The sequence below is a fragment of the Haemorhous mexicanus genome, chromosome 3 (assembly GCF_027477595.1).
Source record: "Haemorhous mexicanus isolate bHaeMex1 chromosome 3, bHaeMex1.pri, whole genome shotgun sequence".
NCBI lineage: Eukaryota > Metazoa > Chordata > Aves > Passeriformes > Fringillidae > Haemorhous > Haemorhous mexicanus.
Window position 1 is genome coordinate 62,239,330 of NC_082343.1, and position 20,220 is coordinate 62,259,549.

Sequence of the window (20,220 nt, forward strand, 5' to 3'; positions counted from 1 at the left end):
CTGAATTATTCAGATTTCCTTTTGATTTTATGTCATGTATCAATTGTGTTTCAAAAGGTGCCATTTTTTGCAGCAGTCAATTAGCAAATTTGTCAAGTAATATTGCAGCATTATGCCCATGGTTGTATTAGGTTATTCATAGCTGGGAAATAGAGAACTTTCCCTAACTGCACTAACAGCAGGTAGCAATTTCTCCCTGTTGCTTTGAAATATATGCTGCTTATTATGCAAGATACAAAAATATTTTATTCTATTTTTTTTCTATATAAAGATTTCACATTGCTTTTATGCACTTTTTTGGTACTATTTGGTAGCTTTTAATAATGGATAGAACAGTTGGCATTACCACTGACAACATTTCTGCTGGATTATTTCTCTTAAGCATTTGCTTGTGAGGAAGGTATTAAAATAAAAATAAATAAACTTCTGTAACATACAGTTTTGCAGCATTTCTCATGCAATGGTGTTTACTCAGAAGTTCTTAAACACAAATCATTCAGACCAACAGAAATGTTCTATCTAAGGGTCTTCATACAAATACATTAAATTAAATCTGTACCTCAGAGAACAGTTATGATGTCATGAAAGTTATCATAAAATGTTAAACTTTTTTGTGATGGAAAATGCTTATTTATGGGTTTCCCATAGCTCATTCTACTCCTTTGTCAAAAACTGTAATTTTAATTACTAATTTCATCACTTCTCCACTTAGCTTTTGGAAAATCCTGATTTGCAGAAAGAGTATGATTTCTGGTCCAAGAAAGCATGGGTGGCAGTGATCACAGTCCCAAAGACTGAGTATGAAATTAGTTCACATACTGGCTTTATTCCAAATTATTGGTTTAGGAAGTTCATTTGTGTGGTTGGCACATGAGCCATATGCTAAGGGCCAAGTTGGAGAAAGGAGTTGAGACTTCTCTCCTTGCAAGTGCCAACAGCTGGATAAGACAGAAATCACACTGAGACACAGGTGATGGGGAGAAACACAACCGGGGCTGGGAAGAGAAAAAGTCACACATTAGAGCAAGAAAAATGATGAGCAGGAACCATGGGAAAGATGTTCAACATTAGACACAGCCAGTAACATGCCCCACAAAAAACCTCAGGAGGGATGGTTTCTTCTTCTACCCAATATTGCAGGTCAACTACAAAGAGAAGTCACTGACCAGTCCTTGTGCCCACTACAGCCCATATTTTCCTAAGGAAACATTACTGATCCTTTTAGAAACTTGCATCCCTGCCATTGCCCTTCCCATCAGACAGCATCCTGTTTGCTGTCACTCTGTCTGACACTACCTTTAGGAATCAAGATTGCAGGGAATTATTTGTTGCCAAACCACCGAGAACAAGTTTGATACACCAAACAGCACCTGAAAATTGTTGGAAATGTTCACAAATTAAAATTTTCTGAAACAAAAGAAAAATTTAGTGGAACAAACATGAACTTATTTCATGTGTTTCCTCAGCCTATGTAACTAAACTGTTTCCAAAACTTTGTACTACTCATAAGACTGAGTTGCATACCACATAAAATGTGATCTAACTTATAACTGAGTAAAGGAAATGAGGCAAGATTTCTCATTCTGTGGAAAGAATTAGAGTAAGCAACAGCTTGCACTCACCTTTCCCATGGGTCTGCAGTTAAGCTTTTAAAAACACAAAGGAACAAAATTTTCAATATTCTGTTTTTTTCTGCATCCAGACAGTGGTTTTTTTTCTGATCTACCTCCTCTTTGTAACTGAAGACTCATTTGTAATGCTTAATGGTGCTAGGGAGATATCCGGCATCTGTAACCTGAACAAAAAATTAAAAAGAATATTAACTAGTGAGATGAAAAGACGCATACAATGCCCCTCGGGGAAGAGTGGAAAGGAGGGCTCCAAACTAACCTCTTTGGAATGTTCTACTTCATGGAAATGTGCTCGCAGATGTAGAAAAGGCATCCTTTTGACTAAAATGAAGGAGAAATTAATAATGAGAAATTAAAACTTACTATAATTTCCAAACCATATTTTGCATTCTCGGCTGATGGGGGTATCCTTCAAATATCCTAGAGATTGTAGAAATGGTGTGCACAGATGTAGCTTTGGTAGCTAGATACAATTCAATAAGCTTTTCCCCTGACAACAAATAGGAATGAGGAAAAAGTCCAAACCAGCACAGCTGAATAGATGGAAATTACATTCACTAGCTTCCCTGAAAATCATATCAGGGCTTTCTTTTTCAAAATGCTTTTCCTCAGCAATTCCCTGTAAATCCTCCTTCTTACCTGGGAGTGCTGGTTACTCCTGAGATTTGAGAGAGAATTCTGTGTTATGACCTGTATGTGATATGAAGAGAAGGACAGAAAGATTGTTAGTTCCCATAGTTGTTATGGATTTTTTTTTTTGGTTGATCAAATGCTCTTTTATGCCTTCAGTTGACTGACACAGCTTTCATCTGTGCTGATGAGTGTTAAGTGGCTCATACAAAAAAGGCTGACATATCTGAACTGCAGGACTGCAAGAAAACTTTAACCCTGCCTACAGAATAATAGGCTTGTATTCTGCCACTAACAAAAAAATCAGAGCAATATATAAAATGCTTCAAATAGCATTCTGAAAAAGCACAAACCTTAACACTGGACCTTTGAGACATTGCCATTGCTGAGCAGGCACCAGAGGTCTTAGTGCCTCCACTAGTGCTCTGCCTCTTGGCTTGTAACAACACTCTGTAAAGTCCCTCATCTTGTGCAAAACCACACATCCCTTTAGGGAGTTGTTCCATCTGTTAGGCAGCAATCTGACTCACTGATAAGAGACAAGCTAGACACAAAACAAAGCTCTGCAATTTTGTCTTTCCTTGGAAAGCCTCTGGAAAGCCAAAGTACTCTTCCTCCCACCCGTGATTCTCTCACATAGGGTAAGACCCAGAGAAATGCACTTCTTTGCAGACAGTCTTAGGAACCACTTACTCTCCTTCCAACTCCCAACCATTACAGGCAAAGCAGGCTGTGGCTGATCTTCCTGGACAGTGGGCAGGTTGGTTAATGGGACACATCAGTTGCCAAGCCTCCTTAATGTACATTAAAGCAGTTGATGTCCTTGGCACTTCTGCTTTAAGTCTGGTTTATGTCAAACCCAAAGCTGTCCAAAGTCCTGGACCCTGACCATACCAATTTGAATTCCATCCAGCACTTTTCATCCTTCAGAGGCACTCCTGTTCTTTGGTTCATGCTTCAGGGTCTGGGAAGGATTTGTATTTCCTGCCACTTTCAGACTATGGTAAGGAAAGTAACGCCAGTAGTGTTCACTTCTCCCTCCCCAGGGAATTGTGGTGGGACAGGCAAGAGCTGCTCTAAGAGGACACTTCTGAGCCTCCACTTTTCTTGAGACTTTGGATCCAGAGGCATGATAGATTTGCTTGCCTCCCTATTGACAGCCTTTCACCCAGAGGTAGTAACTCCCTCACTGCATAGAAATGGCATGGTAAGGATAGAAAAAAAATCTGTACTTACAAACAATTGCACATGAAAAATCCCATCATCCTATGTACAAACATTGCAGGACCAGTGCGGGAGGTAATTTTTAAAAACAGCCTTTTCAATATATATCCATTGACACTTAAAGGAGGATGTCCAAGGTAAAGGATATTCTGTGCCACTTTAATGTCTGCACTCAGCTTTGGAACTACTTCAGGGAGGTACTGACAAAAAGCCAGTGGTCTCTATAATAAATATTGAGTGAACAAAAAAGGTTTGGTTTATATGGTGACAGTCTCACAGAGCCAGGGTGTGGTGTTAGGGAAACAGTAGCACTTACTCAAAAACACATCAATTAAGCTTTTCCTTGCTCTGCCTTCTCTGGGGCAGGGTAGACTGTTTCCCTTGCCTAGTTTCTTTCATTATTACTCGGCCTTGCTACAGAGAAAAGACTAGATATGGGTAGTGCCAAATTTCTATATTTGCTTAGAGGTTTGGTTCTAATACTCTAAAACTTAAAAGGACCCAAGCATAAGAGAGTCAAGCAGCAAGGTCCTCCAGAATTCAGATTTTCAGTGTCTACAGGGGCACTCAGTTTTCTTAGCTTAAATAATGGAAAATCATGTTTTAAAGAATTTACGTTTTTAATTCTCACATTCAAGGTGGCTCAGAGAGCTGAGACTTGGCAACGTCTGCTTTGCAGTCAGCAGATTAATTTGTGGCTTTTCCACTGCAGCTTTCGGAGTTTCAGAACTGGCTGAAAAACACAGAAACAAAGGGCTTACCAATTTGGGAAAACAATACTCACATCCCCCAGGAAACAGAAATCTGAAATATCCAGAAACAGCATAATTTCCTAAATCTCAGGACAAAGCAGAATGATTAACAAAGGAGGATTATGTTTTTAAAATAAATATTATGTGTTTATTTTTTGTTGTTACTTTAACTTTTGAATTTCTCAGCATTTCAGAGTAAAATAACCCAAATCTACTTTATACTTTTAGTCACTATTCATTTGTCCCACTCTTCTACAGTGAGAGTGTAGATTTTTTTACTTGAGTTAGGGTATGATTTACCACAAAGTGAAAAAACAGTCATGTTCTTAATTGGGGCAGTTTAGCAGAAGTCTCTGATTTAGGTGGGCAGACTTAAGATGTCGAAACATTGTAGGGTGGTGAACTGCAGCTCCATGATGGTGTAATGGTTTCACTGAGATAAAAATCTTTATGTTCAGCTTGGTCCCACATCATGATTTTAAGATCAATATTGCTAAACTCTGTCTGGTGTGTGGGCATACACTGATCATCTTGGGGATTTTGGGAAATATAGTGTCCTGTGGTGGATTTGGATTCTTTATGCTGAAAAGGTTGGAAGTTTAAAGTTTCATTCTTTAAACAGATATAGCTCGTTCAGTCCACAGTTTTATAGATTGAAACACACTTTGATATGTTTCTTTAAAATGCCCCCACTGTGCCTATAAATCAAATGATCCATTTTCTGCTGTTTTTCATAAATGCACTTAGCAACATTTGTAGTGGAATAGCTCATCTCAACACTCTATTATGGGTGACATCTTTGTATTAGCATAATGTGGACATTTCCACTGTCTTGTCCTACTTGCCTGTCCTCAGCAATTATTTGTGTACAGACCGTGTGCCAAAGTATCTGTTTACAAAGTGTCTACAGAAAGAGTGACTATCTCTTTTGGATGTTATTGCTAATTTTGTGCTCTAATCTCAAGTTTAATTATTTAAAAATAGACACAAACATTTTGTTATCACTAGGCATTTGGAAACCATTGCAAATACAGGTAAATGTCAAGATAAAATTCTTCTGTGTAGAGCATTTCTTTTACCTCTTCATGTTCAGAATGTTTTAAGAGTTCTGAAGGGTAAAAGAATATAGCTCATTCACGTCACTTGTTACTAGCATAATGGATTAACCCAAGTGGAAAACAAAGGTGATGATCACTTGCACTGCATACAAACTTATTGTGAGTCAGAATATGTTTTCATGTGAATTAATAGGTGAGAAATAGAAATTCAAAAAATTTCAGGATGTGCTTGTGTTTGAGAACCTCTTTGATAAAAACAAAGGAAAAAACACACACACTTCTCTCAAAGTGTTTTATTTTTCAAATCCATTGTAGAAGTATTTTACATACAATTTACAATTCTGGTGTCTCTGTAGTATAAAATATGTTCCTTTTGAAATTTTTCAATCATTACTACTAGTACTATTATATATATATAATATCACATATAATATTTCATGTATTTTAGAGTAATATAATATATTAGTTTTTACATAATAAAAATATATTCTGTATTTTGAAAGCCTGGCTCAACAATGATGATTTAATTCACTTTAGAAAATTTTATGTATCATTTTTTATTCAAATTTTATTGGCACAGAACACTTGACTGAAACACACAAATTTGAAAAATACTCCCACGTACTTAAGCAAGGAAATAAGTGAAATCACTGAAATTTTCTATCTTCCAAGCACTGACCCCTTTTCCAAAGATCATCAGTTACTTTCAGTCTCAAATATTGGCAAAAATGTCTTTAGTCTCAAGATCTCGGAGATGGATTCATTTCTTTCCTGGTAAAAGTCAAGACCAGCTAACAACTCCACATCCCGAACACGTGCAGAATGAGCCTGAACTCTTTCTTCAACCCATTCAGAAAGTGTCTTATTTTCCTGTCAAAACAAGCAAGAACAATGTTCAAACACATTAAAGGCCCTGTTGCTGTTTGGTGGCAGTGGTGTGCAATTGCCAGTGTTTGACCTGGCCTGACAGACTAAAGGCCTCCAGTTGGTAAAACTTCTGTCAGGCTTTCCAAGGCATTTTTACAGCCTTGCTTTTAGGGGTCTCATCTAAACAGAATCAAGTGAATGTCTCTTCTACCCACCTCTCCACTTCCAAAGTGACAGACAAGAAGAATTATGCTGACATGGCAATTGCGACTCTAAAGTACAAAATGCATGAGCCACGTTTCAAACACACACGTAAGGGTAGTTTTAGTTACAGCACAAATCACCTGCACTGCTCAGGCCAGTCAAGCAACAGGCACCTTACAACTCACAAAAAGTCCTTACAGCAGCTCAGTCTTGATTGCTGGACAGCAAGAATAGTTGTTGGTTAGACAGGGAAAACAATGGAAATGCAACCACTAATCAATCCAAAATGTTATTTTCTGTTCTTTCACTACAAGGATTGTTTTGCAAACAGCTGGTAATTCACTTTTTCATTAACAATATCTGCTTCTGAGGCAAATGATTCATTACATTTTTGTTACTGCCAAACATGATGAATATAAAATGAGAAGATTTGAGGTGTATTGCTAAACTTTAGAAATTACAGTCAATTTCTAAACTATAATGACTAATTCATTCTAATAATTAGTCAACCCTCAACTACTAAAAAGATCTCACTGGGAAGTTGTGGATTATCCACACTACAAATGGGGAGACACAGAAGTTGTTTCCAAATAGGGCAAGCTTGCACCAGTCTGGAGTTATGAGTTCAAAGTTATAAACAAACTAAAAACTGTCTGTGAAGACCAGTTCAAGTCTGTGCAGCTGTACTTGTGCAATATATATACATTGAGTTTAGAAACCTTCTGCAACCCAGAGTTTGTGGAATAGGCACTCAGCTGCCTCAACAATACATATTACACTCAGATAATGTATTTTGTTTGCTACAAGGCATAAGATTCACACTGTTAGCGGTAAGCAGAGATTTATTTTAATTCAAGTATGAATTTTAACTGCAGGACCATCCATCCAAATGCCTGCTGTCTAATTTCTCATAGAGGTGGAATAAGCAACTGAAGGAATTTTCTATTAACTGAAGGGAATAACACTCAAAGTCCTCTAATACCTCTGAAGTAAGTTTATCCTGCAGTCTTCCATAAAGATATCTCCCTGTTGCCTGTGCTGTGTTCTCAGCCCTTCGCAGGTGACACCATTTCCCAATCCACTTATTTTACCTTCCTTTCTTCTTCCTTGCTTCCTGTCAGCTCATTAGTTTCCAGATACCTCTCCTGGAGCTCCTTGCTCTTCTGGTGATTGCTTTAACTCTCAGCTCACTCCCAGCTCATGGAGAATGAGTTATTCCACAGACTGGTAAAGATTCTATGGATGACTAGATTCCAATGGGAATCAGTTCCCAAAGTTCATTGGCACACAGGAACATAGAACTATACTTACAGCACAGCTTTCAGTGTTGTCAGGTCGATGAGGAATGATAAAAGATAAAACATCCAAGGATTCTGAACAGTTCAGTGGAGTATGGGATGTGTTCTTGCAGCTTGTCAGAATCACATAGTAATGGGTTGGGACAGGGATTTTTGTGTTGTTTACATACCTACAAAACAAACATTAGTTTAAGCATTTTATGAGATATCAAGTATTAACACCACTGATACAATTAGAAATTGATAGAATTTATCTCAATCTATATCTTTCAATACTATATGACTTAAATTTCTTTTGTAATTGAAAAAAGTACCTGATGGGATACACAGCCTCACCATTTATTTTATGAACAGCCCAACATACATGGATTACTCTGTGTGCTACAAGCAGTCCTGCTGAAACAGGACTGCTTAATATGATCAATACTCTATTTTGCCAGAACCAGAGATCTCTACAACTGAAAGAGTCAGAATAGAGCATCATATCTGCCCTTCATTATACGAAGAATTTCAACCACATGAATTGGAGGAGAGAGATGAGAAAATTAACTTCTGACTCCTTGCTGTTGAGAAATGCCAGAACAGTGATTTGTGGCTGTGTGCTGTAGAAACCAGTTTAGGATACTGAGTTAAAAATGTCTTTGCTGCTCTTTTCTGACTATTCTGCAAACATGGTCTTTATACACTCCTGTGTATAAAGAGCTGAATGTTTCCCAGGCTTTTTTGTTCAGTATTGAACAAAATGCTATCACTGAAATTATTATACTGCTTTGTATGACTGCCTAACCATGCTGACTAAAACATGCTTATTCCAAAGTGGAGGCAGCATTATGTGGTCAGCTGGGTATTACACCATTTTGCTTGGAAGGAAGTTGTAGTCTCTCCTCCCTTCTACCCTCCTACTACGTGGCAGGCTGATTTTCCCATTCTCAAACCATTTTTATCAGATGTGGTCAAGTCTAGCCTGAATAAAACATCTCCAGTGATACATTCAGCTGTGCAGATTTCCCAGCACCTTTCTATCCATAAATGCTCTTAGTCTCACAAGGTATTTTCCCTAATCTAAAGTTTTTCTATTTCTGTTTTTATTTCCTTGTATCCTTATTCACTGACATAAATAATTGGTCTTTATAAGTTATGTGTAACCATGTCAGATGTTGCAGTAAGCTGTGTAGGCCATAGTTATGCAAAGGTACCTCTCAGGAATGTTACATTTTGCATTTCCAGTTATGTGATTCAGTGAAGGCAAACACACAAATCTAACCTTTGATGAAATATATCAGTTTGAGACAATAGGAAGAAACAACAAACCGGTGAGTGAGCGTAACATCAAAGTGAGAAAATCATGCTGAAGCATGTCTTCTGCATGTTTAAAGGTCATATTCTCTCAGCATTTCTGATGCAGAGGCCCAAAATCTAAAAACTAGGCATCATCTTGGGAAACTAATTACTACAGACTAATTACTAGTCTGTACCTGTACATGTGTAGAGAGATACACATGTAACTGCACAGCTTTTTTACTCTTTACTTGAACTTCAACTTCCATGGCACTGTATCTGTTTGCAAGAGCACTTCCTGTTGTATGAGTAATAGTGGATGTAGGATTATAAAGAGAATACTGCATTCTCCATGATACTCGTTTCTTAGTCTTTTTAAAAAATAGGGGTTTTTGTGTGAAAACAGAGTTGAAATCATATAGAGTTTGACTTCTGGCTTTTCCATGTACTTACTGCTTAATTTCATCAGGGCTATCAAAATGGCCATCATAATTGTAATCAAACACTGGTCCACTGATAACATTTACCCCATTCCTTTCTCTAGCATACTTCTGAAGAAGCACATTATGGAAATAGTCCCATATGTCTGTCATAAAAAGAAAATAAAAGCAAAATTAGTATCAATTTAAAGTAATTTCACCACTGAAGAAAAATAGCGTACTTGTGTTTTCACTGTAGATTGATAAAAAAAAGATCAGAACTAAACTGCCCATAAAATCAACTCTTTGTTACAGAAAACTTGGATTTAATCAGAAGGGACATATTCCCACCTGCCATTGAAAGAGGTGCTGTAAACGCTATTATAGTCCTGCAAGGCAAATTGCACTACTGGAGTGTATATTGGTTTGATCTAAAGCTGAAGCTACAAACCTACAGCTGAGAGGTCACTAATTTCTGGCTGATGTGCCTGATCAGTGTTACAAACAGTAGGAACTGACATAATGGTTTTGTGAGAGGAATACTCACCACCTGAGTGTTGGTTTAACTGCCTAGAACTCATCACTAGACAATTTGGCTTAATTCACAGACCTCAATCAAGAAAATACAATTTGTAGGATATAAGAGAGTGAGATTATTCAAATATTTACAACTGGCATGGCAAAAAAAACCCTTAAGGGTTTGGTGCATTGAGGGCATCTCCTATTGATTTTGCTGTTGCTTATGGTCTATAGAAACTTCTTGTTGTTTTCCTTGAAAAATTAGATTTTTTACAGTTTGTGATTTATTTGGAAGATTAAAGACAGGTTTTCTCGATTTCTGGTTTTTAATATGAGTGAATGAATAAATGAGGTCTGAATGTATTAGAAAGGTAGTTACATAATCAGGTTTTTTCCAACTTTTTCCTTACACAAGTCCTCTTTTTATGCATTTTCTAAGAAAATTAGCCAAGGCCTAAGAGTAAATAGGATCATAAGCAGTTATAGAAAATTTCTTATCAATGATTACAAACAAATGTGTGTCAGGCTGGATGGGAAGACATTTTATTATTGCATAATAAAAATATCTATTATAGAAATAGTGTTGCAAGATTAATATTGTTGGGGTCTTCAGATTTTGAAAAAAAGCAAAAGTGCCATGAGCATTCACCTTGAGCATTTTCTCAAGGGAAATTTTTATGAGAGTTTCATAGCTAACATTTCATGTTAGGATGGCCCAAAAGAGATGAAGAGCAAATTCAAAAGCAAACAGGTAAGATAAGCAGAGATAAGCAGAAATCAGAGAAGACTACACAAAGAAAAAAACCCTCCCATATAATTGTGCTATACATTTTCAAACATCTACTCTTAAAATGTTTTAAGTATATTTTTGCAACATCTGGATATACAGCAGGCCATGTATTAATGTTTTAAAATTTTGTGATAGCTTTATCAAATCTAGAACAATCATTATAGAAAATTAATCATAATTAATCAAAATTTTGCAACCTACCTTTGAAAGCTTTATACATGGGAACAATATTGCTGGTGAGTAAGGCATCATACTGTTCAAGATCAGATGAATTGTAGTCTGTATAAAAAGACCAAAATATAAGTGAATGGAACACTATCCAAAGACCAATTGAATCATATGTCACTATAAATTGTAGGTACATGTAGTTCAATTACATGTTACATTTGAGCATGAGTGTATGATCCTATTGCAAACACATCTCCAAATTTGTTCAAGAAATCTACTCAATAAATAATAATTACCAAATTTGAAAATAGGAAACGAATATTTATGCAGAGGAAGAGGGACAGCCTTTCCTTCCAACCCTTTGCATCATTCCAACCAGTTTTCATCACATTCAAGTTGTTCCATGTTTTAAAAAAACCCTTAAATATTCTAAACCAAAAATATTTAGATACAAGTAGCAGCTGCCCTACTTCTGGTCAGTCTGCAAACACTGGAAACCTTTTTCTGCCCAACATGCTGATCCAAAGAAGTTTGTTTTGGTGTTTGGGTATATGTTTAAACATAAACCCACATCCAGCTGATTAAGACTTTCTAAGGCCTCTATAAAAAGAACCATGCTCACTGGGAGGATAGAGGAAACTGTGGGTCAAGGTCAGCCCTTCTGGGTAGTCAGAACAATTTTGGCTCCAAGCAGCAGGGATTCTAACATCAGGCCGCAGACAGTCTGAAGCAGTGGGAGGAAGAGGAGATGTGTTTTCCTGTGAAAAGGAAAAAAAAATCTTACACCCACAGCTGTGGCTAAGCCAGTGCTTTGTATGGTTTTAACTTTCTAGAATGGACTTCATTGAATCTTCTCCTATTTTCATAGTGAATCAGGTCAATGCAAGTAATGGACACTAATGTTTTCTGGGTACTGTTTTTCTTCTACTTCTGTTTTTAGGTAATTCAGGGAAATCCGTATGCACCGTGTAAAATGGTAGCAGCAAAATAAGGTTACACCTTAGGCAAAAACAGATTTCACATTTGACTCATTCGTCACTTTTACATATTTCTGGAAACACAAACTCGATGTCACATCCTCCTGGAAAGCAGCTAGTATATAAAAATGACACTATCACCTCATCTTGGCATCTGAGGATGCAGTCTCCATAAGAATTTGTGCTGCTGAAGAGTTACAGATAAGGAAATCCACAGTAAATTTAGAACATTTTACTGGCTTTAGTAACGTCACCAAAATATGTCAACATGCTAAGATCTGGCCAAAAATGATTCTGATTACTCTATTTCTTTCTATAACCTTCACTTTTGTTTTCTATAACCTTTTCTACACACTTTTTCATAATTTTACAATAACATTAAATCATCTGAATATGCTTTTTTTTGTTTAACTCTTTTTTTCATCCTCATTTATATGTAACATTTTCATTTTGGTAAGCCTGGAATATATTTTGCTTTATACCTTTATAAACAGAAGTTAAATATCTAATTTGATTTTCAGTACATTGTTTGTTTTGATCAATTAAAACTAAGCAAAAAATAAAGAACTGATATGTTTTTCTTGTGCCTCTTTGTACTCCTTGATTTAATTTCTTTAGTTACTTTTATCAGAATTCAAGTAGATGCCATATTATGGTCAGGTTGCATATTAATGGAAAACATATATACCACATGGAATGAAATATAAAAGACAAAAGTCTTCCTTTGACTCCTGAGCAGATCATGTGTCAAAAAAACCCAACCACACAAACAAAAAACAAAAAAACCATTCATCACCAATTTGGCTCCTTCTATTTCAGGTCAAAGAACCATAATGTCTCCTGAAGAAAGCAGTTAAAAGTAAAAATTGGCTGTGCCTATCACCTCATGAATTGTCCTTTTTGATGTGATTTATTACTTTTTGATGAGCCAGTATTAATGTCAAGAAGCAAGAGTTATTGGCATTACATAACAGAATTTAAGCATCTGCTGTGGTCTCCTATGTCAAATGCAGCGCCCTTCAGGTGTGACTGTCTTTTTGCAAGAAAATGTGCCTTCCTCTCTGGAAGATGAGTATAAAGCCTTGAGAAAACAAATGTCCTTCAATCTTAAATTTTCCTTATTCCTGAGAATAATAAATAATCAAAATACTGACATCTTTTATTTAATATCTGCGAGTGTATGTTATTCAACCAGTTTCAAAACTCCCACATCACGCAAAAGCCCAGCCTGCCTTACCTAATTTAATATTTAAGCACTTCTTTATAGCTACATAATGATGAGATATACCCCAACTTACAAATTGTGTAAAGCATTGCACAGGATGCATCCAAACATAATTAACCCAGGGTGCAATAAAAATTCTGTAGAAAGAGCAACTTTCTGTCATTCCCAAGTATTGCAGCCAAAACTTTCCATCAAAGGCATTAGGTCTAGCCCTCTGTCCTTCCACAGGTGTTATAATTTACAAAGCCTATTCCTCTTGATTAGCACATATAATAAAAAATCATAATGTCAGCTTACTGTGCAAGGTAAGTCAGTGTGTGATCTTTTGACATATCACTGATAATATAACCTTAAAAAAGGGTCAGATTATAAAGGCAAGTAAGCCCATGAATGTCCACTAGTTTACTGACCCTGAAAACTCAAACAATTTATTCTGGATCCGCATACCCTTGAACACTCAGAGGTTCATTCAACTATAATTGCATTTTTCAGAAATTCTATCATGTAACAGAGAGCAAAGAACACATATGCACTAGTGCAAACTGTCTTGTAGAGTTGCATAGAGGGTATTTAATAGGAAAAAGGTCATGGTACTCATCGGAAAGCTTGAAACTTCTGATTTGGGAAATCACAGCCTGCTATTTCACAGGAACTGACAGGAGAGATGGAGAATTGTCTTGACAGCACGTCTCTTTTACAGGACAGGCTTAATAGAACCAGCTCACCGGCAGCTCCTACATCTTTTGTGTCCCTAACAATGGTCATTCCCACTTCTCAAAACTTTATTTTAAGATAGGTAAAAGTTAAATGATACCAAAGACGTTTTTTCTGCCACAAGTGCCTTAGTCACGTGACATCCACCAGCCATTAAACAGGACTCCTGATGAATGGACCACATTTTTAACCCACTAGATCCCATATTTAAGAGTAGTAGAGATATTTGATAACCTACAGGCTTATTCACAGTGTATGCAGTCCACAGTGGCATCCGGATATCGTTGCTGTATCCACTCACATACTGATGATGGGAAAGGAGGCAGTAGAACTTTTCCTTCTGAAGAACTTTGGGTCTCCCATATGGCAAATGAGATGAGCTTGCCTTCTTTACTAAAATTTAAATAATAATTATTGATTTATTCTTCTATAATATTTTGGATGGCAGAAGGGGTTAAGAGAGCAGACAAAAATTGTTAACTAAAACTTCAGCAAATACAAATAGATCCAACAGTAAACCTAGTCATGTGGTTCTTTAGGCTTATAAGTAGAATAAAAAATGTAGAAAATAGTTTTCATATTGTGTTTAATACACAATAGTCAATAAAATACATCAGACTTGCAAACTCTTGTTTCTTAGAAATTTCATACCAATGCAAATATTTTGAATTTATCTTGGCAGTGGAGTTAAATTTAGACCTTATTTGACTAGGAGGCATTACAATGCTTCCCAAAACTTCCAGAAACCCCATTAAAAAAAAGTAGAAAGAAGTATCTATGGGAATTTTTAATCAGAGAAAGGTAAAGTTATGGATACAGGATAAGGAATAAGAGTTACATCACATAGCCTGACAGTGCTCAGATTTTTTTACAGACCGTTGAAATCTTTATGGTTTTCTCCAAAATTTTATTGGGGTTCCAATCCTATTCCTATATATACATTTTGCTAAAACAGAGTGCCTTAGCAATTTTTTAAGAAATGAAAAGGAAAAATTTTTTAAAAAGATGCTTCTGATCGGATTTTCCTACTTCACTTTCAATTGTAATTAATGTTGCAAAAATTCCCACTGAAACCAGTGACATAAAATATAAATCCAGGTGTGGATTTTAAAATACTGCTGCTCTTTTCATTTTTTGCTACTCACTTTCTTCTGTGGTGAGATTTAACCTCTCGTTTAGCTTTTCTGGTGACTCAACTGAACTCTGTAAAAAGTCAGAGAATTGTTCAAAATGAATCCATTGTTTAGAAAAAAAATGAAGAAGCAGAACACACTTGACAAAGATGATTAAAAGATGCCAGAAACTCCCATTTACTTGTGTGCATTTGCATCCCAGGTTATCTGCAGGAATCAGACTGGAAACTGGACATAAAGAGGGAGATGAGACTTCCTTTGGATGTGAAGGATTGTAAAAGGGTTTCTTTAAGAGGTGATTCAAGCTGCCATGTGTTCCATTGTTTTCTGCTGGTGCTATACGCAGCAAATCTGTTGAAACATTTGAAATTTGTGAACATATTTTAAGACTAAAACAGTAATTTAAAAAGTTATTATCTTTCCAAATCTACTGATTTCCTAGTAATTTTTAAAGGTAGAAGAAATAGCTTATTCCATTATTTAAACTATTACAGTAACTACTCCCACCAACTTGCAGTTTTCTAGGTCTGAAGGTTCTTTGCTATCTTCCACGGCATCAAGATTTAGTAACTATAAATTTGAGTACTGCTGGTACAGCTTTATACATTGTCACAACATTCACAAGATTGGACAGTTTAATGCAAAGTATAAATGTTATTGCAAGTGCATCACATTGTGAAATCCAGCAACCTATTGCATTTTTGTGTGATGCTTTAATCTATATTTTCTGAGGCTCATGCTTCCTAATTGTGCACTGCTGGGACTGCAATGGGCAACCCTAAGTTATGAATAAGAGCAGATACTCTCTACAAGATTCTCATCCACAATTCCACAGGCATCAGTTTGACAGCAAACCCATATTGCCGGTGTGGTTCCCTCTGATTCTTTAGTGAAATTTTTCTGCAATCAGAAAAAACCTTCAAAGCAGAGCAACTTCTGGAAGTCAATTTCTTAGCAGTGTATAGAAGGCCTAAGAGCATGGCTTCAGTGTTTTGGTTTTGAATGAATTCACTCAATTTTTAGCTATGCTTCTTTTAGCTCCTATAACACGGGTATTTGAAATACTGGAACTTTAAAGTACTGGATTGTTTCTACTCACCACACATAAGGTTGTAAACCTCAATGTTTTCAAAAGCATCCACTTCTGTTTTCTCTTTAAAGCTTGGGCCATATGCTAAGAATATAGCCTAGATTGTAATAGTAATAATAATTTTAAAAAAAAGTTACATAAAGGAAACCAAAGTCAAAACCAATCCAGTTGCACTTTAAGAAAACTGAGACAATGGAACAAAATGCAGTCTTTTCACAGTCACAGAAGTTAAAAGTACAGAATTATTCTGGTAAGGAAGGCAATTTTCTGCCATTGCACATAATTTGAAGACAAATGCAAAGCAAAAATTCACATTTTAAATTATATAATGAATCTCATTTGGTTTTGGGGTGTTTTTTTATACCTATTGCACTCTGATATCTGTGGGTCACTTAAGAGTCTATGGCCATGGTTAAAGCAAGGAGCAGGAAACTGCAGAGGCCCATTCCAAACTCAGCAGAGACCTGCATCTGTACCACCAATGGCACAATGCAGTGCTGGACAGCCCTTCTGGAGCCTCCAAGCCTTGTGGCTGAACACTGACACTGTGTACAGACTCACAGGAGATTCTACTGCTTTGTGAGCCTGCTGAGCTGCCTGCCAGGAGATATGGGAAACATGACTAACAGGACAATGAGTGGTTCTAAAATAATATTATGTGTCCATAACAGAAAAGGAATTTTCAATTTATTACAGAAAGATGAAATGTTGCTCCTTTCTTAAATTAAAAAAAAAAAAAAAAAAAAAAAAAAACACCATCAGTTGTGGCACCTGTGCAAGGTTATCCATTATTAAGGTTTCCATGGTAACCAGAATTTACAAACATTCAGCATAATTCTGATCACTGACATTTGGTTTTAACATAGTTGTAAAGATCTGGAAGGATCTGATTCTTAGGCACAGAATATGGGACTTAGAGCAGCATGCTTGACCTTAGCTAATGGTTCACATCACAGAAAGTACATGAAACACCAAAAGCTCAAGACCTCAAAATATTTTCACTGTAACCAGAAGTGAAAATGAGATGAAATTGTAACATAGGCTATACTAACATACAGTATAGCTAATTAGTTTTTTGTTCTGGTGATATGATTAACTCTTGTAAGATAAACAGAGACAATGAGATTTAGTTTATTTGAGCATACAGGCTTCCAGATGCTCAGATCAACTCCCAGAGCCTATGGAGATATTTTGGTGATTGCCTCAGTGGAAGAATGATAGAACAAAAGAATTCAGTAGCTAAACATGGTAGACTTGGTTTACTGCAATCTACCTGTCTCCAAGCAGGTAAGGTAAGTCCAGACTGTTTTTACTACAGGACCCCAAAGAAACAGGCCTTATACACATCGCTGAAAGGCAATGCAAATATTTGCACCTAGTATGTATTTACAGTTTACATGTCTTGTGGCCAGAAAAGAAAAAGCTCGCTGCAGAAACTGTCATTGTTCTGTATTCTGGTGATTTACCTGGCACATGATGATTTTGTATATAAGAAAGTGCAAGAATAGAATAGAATAGAAATCATCTTACCTCCATACTTTTGAATTCATTGTTATAGCCATGGTTACCTCCATCACAAAATGTGTAACTTTCATCCCTAAGGAGAAACCATCACAGAGTGTAAATAAAAATGACACAAATAGAAGGACTTAGTAACAGTCATTGTGGCTCACAGACTCCATCCTTCCTTGAGAACTGACTCTGCCATCATATTGTAGCATTTATGGCTCATCATAGCATTCATTTTTATGAAGACGTCTTTCTCCTCTAACAGAAATTGCTATGGACAGTAATAAATTATCCTAGCTGGCTATGAGTGTACAGTGAAACAATATTTCCAAAGCAAATTGAAAAAAATGGCTATTTTTGAACTGAGGCCTTTACCTAGCTACAGGTTGCAGAACAAGTGTAATCTATTTTGGAAGAATTCCTAGTTATATTCTTTGGCATTTTAACAGAAAGCTTACAATGGGAGAACTGCTGTTAGGCTCTGTGGAATAATCTAAATAGGACTGCAAGGGATTTTGCCTTACAAGACAATGCATTTTCATCATAGATTCTGAAGGGTGAAGAGATGTGGATAATGTGGGGATGCGTTATAGAATTAGCAACACAACAGAATACTCTGACATGGTGACTAACACTTATTTTTATCTACCCATTGCTAAGACACATGGAAAAATTAAGACATAGTCACCCCACACCAATTCAATGTGCAGTTGTCAGGTGCAGGTATCCTGTTTTCAGTGGCCCAAGAACATTTGAACACAGTTTAAAATAGGGTGATTATAAGATTTTTTTCAGTGCACATTTCTTTTTTTATGTCCTGGACAGAGATTTGGTTTCACCAAAACAACCATGTTCCCTTTTTATGTATAGTATGATTTTAACTGTAACACACATGGAAATGTAACAAGTCTAAAGCAAAACAGGAAATGAAGCAACAGTGAAGGAAATTAAAGGGATGAGAGTGTGTGAGAAAAACAGCATAACAATCACATAAATCATGTTACCTCACAGCCAGCCACTGTCGATCCACCAAAAGATGAACTTTATCAATACGAATGTTGTTAGCATAGTGGAATCGTTTGGGCAAGTCAGGGGTCAGGTAGGGCTTGAAGTGCTGAGGGGATCTTCGGCACTGTGCGAAAGAAAAGAGTCCAGTCACGAGTTTAGCTCAGTTTCAAAAAACCATCCATCATTCAAAATTATCACAAATATCTTTGTGATAGGAATGCAAGCACAAAGCCCATTAGTCACAGATAGCTTCTCACATGGCCCGCAGATGTCATTTTCGGCCCCAGAAGCAATGCACGGAAAAGCAACTTTTTTTGGAGCTCTTTGGAAATAGACAACATACAATTTGTGTATCAAGCCCACAAATGCTGTGGTAAAAGTACATCTAAGACTTAAAGACACTCAGTAGAACTGTTTAGTCTGTATTTTTGTACTAATGCCATTGACATCTGGTTGGTAAGATTACACTTCACAAGAGAAAGTTCCCTGGCAGTTTATTTTTGCCACCTTCTTTCCCTTTACCATTCAATAAATAACAAAGCTAGCCAAGCACACACAATTTAGCACAGTCTAGGGTTTTAGCTGCAAGCCTGAACATGTAAATGTCCATTGCTCAGCTGTTAGCTAAAGGTCTAATCTTTCACACCCACATTTAGTGTGTTCATATAACTGCTGCATTAGCAGGCATGCCATGGAAGAGCTTGGAATTGTGAGCCTAATGATAACCATATTACATACTGCAAAGATTTAACTACATATGGCCATTTGAAGCCGTTCCAGCTGGCTGCAAGCATCATGGCAAAGTTTCTGTAGTGCTGCTCCAGATCAGGAATCCAGCACTTGGATAACCCAGAATATCTAAAATGCTAAAGGAAGAGCTGCTAGGAAGCTGGGTAGGCCACAGAAGTGGACCTGTTTTACCACACAGGCTGTGCAAACTATACCATGCTTGGAGTCTGGTCTGACATCTTCACTTCTAAATACTAAAACTGCATGCTCTGGATAGGATGCAGACTTTAACATGTGACATGGGAGAAACTGTGCCTCAGTAGTCATCAAAGAAGAACAGAGGAATCCAGGAACATGAAAAATAAGGATTCAGTGTGTTTGCTAGCCCGGAAGAAGAGGTCTAATTAAAAGGAAAAATAGAGGAAATCAGCATATGACTTATGTCTATTCATTAGCAATAAATATAAAACACACAACTACCTTATCTGCAAAAACCCCTCATTCTAATAACTTGACAGGGACAAAATACACCAACCATTTATGAAGAGGAAAGGAAAGAGTGCACATCCTGGTACCAGACTATTCCCATAAGGCACAAGATGTCACATCTCTGTAACTATTAGCAGTAGCAGTTTCAGCTGAAGCTGAGAACATGCAGATTGTGATATTCCCCTCATAGCAATGCTCTTTGATACGACAGACTCCGCATCGTACAGCGAGGCGGGGGATGTAGCGCTGAGAAATCTCCTTCAGCTATTCCCAGCCATTGGTCCTGCTCCCGCAAGTTCAACAGGTTAACGGGAGACCTCTAGTGGACGTTTATCGGAAACATCCATTTGGGAGCTCAGGTTTTTGACAAACTGAGAGCATTTTTATAAATGTATCACAACACCTGTCTACTGCTTAGCACAGGACAGGCCACAGAATAGAAAACAAACTGGCAATGGAGAAAATAAGGGGAATTTAGGACAGCACACTGAGAGCAAGCAATTTAAAT

General features: G+C 36.9%; 1 protein-coding gene across 1 annotated transcript in view; it reads right to left on the reverse strand.

Annotated features, from left to right (window-relative positions):
- Positions 1-5,573: 5,573 nt before the first annotated feature.
- The window catches only part of ENPP3 (ectonucleotide pyrophosphatase/phosphodiesterase 3), a 34,717-nt gene continuing 20,070 nt past the window's right edge, over positions 5,574-20,220 (reverse strand). The window contains exons 15-25 of the mRNA XM_059842083.1: positions 18,491-18,618; positions 17,508-17,574; positions 15,987-16,074; positions 15,069-15,238; positions 14,900-14,957; positions 13,993-14,147; positions 11,461-11,596; positions 10,872-10,949; positions 9,396-9,528; positions 7,678-7,834; positions 5,574-6,165 (exon numbers count right to left, since the gene is read on the reverse strand). Of these exons, the coding sequence (XP_059698066.1) occupies positions 5,992-6,165; positions 7,678-7,834; positions 9,396-9,528; positions 10,872-10,949; positions 11,461-11,596; positions 13,993-14,147; positions 14,900-14,957; positions 15,069-15,238; positions 15,987-16,074; positions 17,508-17,574; positions 18,491-18,618 (1,344 nt within the window). The 3' untranslated portion in view covers positions 5,574-5,991. The remainder of the gene's footprint in view (positions 6,166-7,677; positions 7,835-9,395; positions 9,529-10,871; positions 10,950-11,460; positions 11,597-13,992; positions 14,148-14,899; positions 14,958-15,068; positions 15,239-15,986; positions 16,075-17,507; positions 17,575-18,490; positions 18,619-20,220) is intronic.